The sequence below is a fragment of the Aphanomyces invadans genome (assembly GCF_000520115.1).
Source record: "Aphanomyces invadans strain NJM9701 unplaced genomic scaffold supercont1.77, whole genome shotgun sequence".
Lineage (NCBI taxonomy): Eukaryota > Oomycota > Saprolegniomycetes > Saprolegniales > Verrucalvaceae > Aphanomyces > Aphanomyces invadans.
Genome location: NW_008580222.1, coordinates 230,871 through 231,771, shown reverse-complemented (window position 1 = coordinate 231,771; position 901 = coordinate 230,871). Strand labels below are relative to the sequence as shown.

Genomic DNA, 901 nt, shown 5'->3' with positions numbered 1-901 from the left:
AGTCCCACCACCTACCAACAACCAACAGCGCAATACACGCATTCCCCGTTCCCATGATGTGACCTGTCTGATCCGTCAATTTATCCGCGCTCGAAGCATGCGTTCAGTTACCTTCGTAATGGACAATGCACGATACCATAAAGGACAACCGCTTGATACCCCGCGTGGCAAATGGCGCAAGACAGACCTAATTGCAGCGTGTTTGAACTTCAACGTGAATGTGCAGCCCGATAATATGAAGAAGACAATATGGTTGCGTCTCAAACCTGTGCTGCGGCGCGTGTGGACCCCGTGGTGGTGACGATGGCGCGGGCCCGCGGCCACGATGTTGTTTACACTCCACCGCATCACTCGGATCTTCAACCTATTGAATTAGTTTGGTCAAAGGTGAAGGGTGATGTGGGTGAACAGTATACCGTTGACACGTCGTTTGATGATGTGCGCACGCGTCTCGCCGACACATTTGACGCCCTGCCTCAGGCTGTGATCTGGAACTGCGTTGAACACTGCGACAGCTTGCTACGAGAGATGTATCAGTTACTCCTCTCGAATGAAGATGACGATGACCCCCCTGCCGATGGATCTTCATCCGACGAGGCGTCAGAGGGCAGTTGTTCGAGTGATTCAGAGTCGTGAAATCACTTTGACACTGCATACACTGCGCGAAGCTCGCACTGCACGTACCGCACAAAGATCAGAGTGTTAGTCATCCTACCTTTACAAATGCATACCTCCATTTATATTCTATCATATTTTTGGTTTCGAATCACTTACTCTCAAATGCAATATTTACGACAAACCTAATCACTGGTCCCCTCGGTGCCGTCGACTACTGTGAACGCAAAAAGTAAACGATAGTTCGACAGATGGTCGATTTTCGTGGCTATTCAAGCGAAATCAA

The 901-nt window shown here is 49.5% G+C and overlaps 1 protein-coding gene across 1 annotated transcript; it reads left to right on the top strand.

Annotated features, from left to right (window-relative positions):
• Positions 1-303: 303 nt before the first annotated feature.
• On the top strand, positions 304-636 carry H310_14633 (hypothetical protein; the record flags this gene model as incomplete). Its single annotated transcript, XM_008882528.1, has 1 exon — positions 304-636. The coding sequence occupies one exon, from the start codon at positions 304-306 to the stop codon at positions 634-636; it is 333 nt and encodes a 110-aa protein (XP_008880750.1).
• Between the last annotated feature and the right edge of the window lie 265 nt (positions 637-901).